At 45.2% G+C, this 2,500-nt stretch overlaps 1 protein-coding gene across 1 annotated transcript in view; it reads left to right on the forward strand.

Moving 5' to 3' along the window:
• The window catches only part of pgm5 (phosphoglucomutase 5), a gene marked incomplete at both ends in the record, with an annotated part of 27,724 nt that overhangs the window by 3,429 nt on the left and 21,795 nt on the right, over positions 1-2,500 (forward strand). The window contains 2 exons of the mRNA XM_080533035.1: positions 171-361; positions 1,599-1,753. Of these exons, the coding sequence (XP_080389161.1) occupies positions 171-361; positions 1,599-1,753 (346 nt within the window). The remainder of the gene's footprint in view (positions 1-170; positions 362-1,598; positions 1,754-2,500) is intronic.

Below are 2,500 nucleotides of genomic sequence, written 5' to 3' on the forward strand. Positions count from 1 at the left end.
CCAGAGTTGGGGTCCATTTGTTTCACTGTAATTCACTCAATGCAATAAGTGAATTAAAACTCAATTCATGATTTGAACAAAAACCCTTATTGAAAACCATGGGCTATGCTATAAAAGGTAATTGTACTTCTTTCACTTGATGCCAACCCTCTCTGCCTGTCCTGTCTCAGTGATGGGCCCCTATGTGAAGAGGATCCTGTGTGACGAGCTGGGGGCTCCTGCTAACTCTGCCGTCAACTGTGTCCCCCTGGAGGATTTTGGGGGTCGGCCACCTGAGCCCAACCTCACCTACGCAGCCCCGTTGGTGGAGGCCATGAAGAGTGGAGACTTTGGTGTCGGAGCTGCATTCGACGCAGACGGGGTACAATTTTCAGTTCACAGTCATGAGTTGAGATGGATGGATATATGTATATATAGATATATTGAGTCTTGAACACAGATTGGATTACACAACAGGTCACACTGTGCCTTGCTGTACAGGATCCCGAGAGCTCTGAGATTCCTGTGTTTGCTTTCGAGTATTTATTTTAGTATTTGCTCGTCAATAACAGGAAGTGATGCAATGGGACCGGCTAATATGCATGGCATAACAAACGGCTCAGTTTTTCCATTTACAACATTCCCACACGGTCATTCATACCATACGCTGGCGCACATTATGCTAACTAGATTAGCCTAGCATCAGGAGAAATATGTCACATTTATTCCATTGGAGTTGTCTGCTAGAGCTCACAGTCTCAGTCGTATAGGTCATTGTTATACGATTGAATGATATCAGCCAAGATACCCCAGCAGGGAGGTCTGCATGAATGTACTGGGGTTGATACTGAGGATATACTGGGTTGATTTGGACAGTGCCTTACAGTTATATGTGACACGTTCTAATGTTTTGGTCCTCATATCGGGATCCGACTTTTCTTTAGAAAAATGTGACACATCGCTAGTCATCTAATACAGCTTGTTTTGTGACCTGCTAACATTGGTAACAGGTAGCAGTGGGGATTACTCACCGAATCCATTGCATTGCAGTATTTTGTCTTGACCAAGCTAGCTTGTGTTGTGATTCTCAACAACGTTGAAACATAGTTCTGTGTTTCAAAAGAAAAGTCTGAACATTTTGATTGGTTGCCGATATGACGACCAAAGCATTAGAACGTGTCACATATGCCCTATAGTCAACAGATCCTCACACTCAATCAACAAATTATTAACTGCAACTGTTGATATGCAACCACTTGCTAGGGTTAATGTTATGGTAAGTGGATAGTGAGTTTAATATCTATAAACCATCTTTAGTACTCTTTGAGTACTCTCCAGATGATGTTTTTTTGTATCAAAGGCCAAAGGGCTTTAAAATGTGTTTGGGCTCCCTAGATTACATCTTCTGTAGCCGATGTCTTCCAGCCATCTGGGTGATATCTTGCTTGATTATGTTTTGGCTTGGAAATGGAAGAGACAGACAGACAGACTAGTAGCAATTGTGTGTCGCAAAAGTGTTCAAACGTCCATTTATTATTGGTTGGTTTGAGTATGTTTTGATGATTGATGAATTATGTATTGGCGTGTGTTTAATGATGATGTTGTTGATGTATTGGCAGGACCGATACATGATCCTGGGGCAGAATGGTTTCTTTGTCAACCCATCTGACTCGTTGGCCATCATGGCCGCCAACCTCTCCTGCATCCCCTATTTCAGACAGCTGGGTCTGAGAGGCTTCGCTAGGAGTATGGCTACCAGCACGGCCATAGACAGGTAGCTTACACACACACACACACACACACACACACACACACACACACACACACACACACACACACACACACACACACACACACACACACACACACACACACACACACACACACACACACACACACACACACACACACACACACACACCCCTCTCCTCTTTCTCTCTTGACTCTCTCACTTAACCCTGATCCACAAATACCTGCCCCGGCCTATTCTCTACAGAGGGTGGACACTGCTTTGTGAAGACTCACCCACTATGAATAACATGGTGAGATCACACACACACACACACACACACACACACACACACACACATACATACACAGAGCATTGAGTGCCTATAAATACCAACTTGGGGTCCGGGGCACACCAAGACCCTGCCCTGTTCTGTAACTCCAGAGCTGTGTGTGTGTGTGTGTGTGTGTGTGTGTGTGTGTGTGTGTGTGTGTGTGTGTGTGTGTGTGTACACGGGTGTCTGTGTGTGTGTGTGTGTGTGTGTGTGTGTGTGTGTGTGTGAGTGAGCGGCTCATAGTGTCACCCTGGCCTTTGACCCTCTCTCACCCCTCCTATGAGAGTTGATCAGCTCTGTGATTGGTCAGGAGAGTGAGGGTAGTAAAAGTTATCAGTGGTCCTGTTAGCACTGGCAGACATTTAGGAGATGACCTCACTCCTAAACCGGATCTCTCTAGGTGTCGCGGTTGCTATCGGTAACCCATGCTGAGATGTGAGATTGATGTGACATCCAGA

Source organism: Nansenia antarctica, assembly GCF_963989245.1.
Source record: "Nansenia antarctica genome assembly, chromosome: 5".
Lineage (NCBI taxonomy): Eukaryota > Metazoa > Chordata > Actinopteri > Argentiniformes > Microstomatidae > Nansenia > Nansenia antarctica.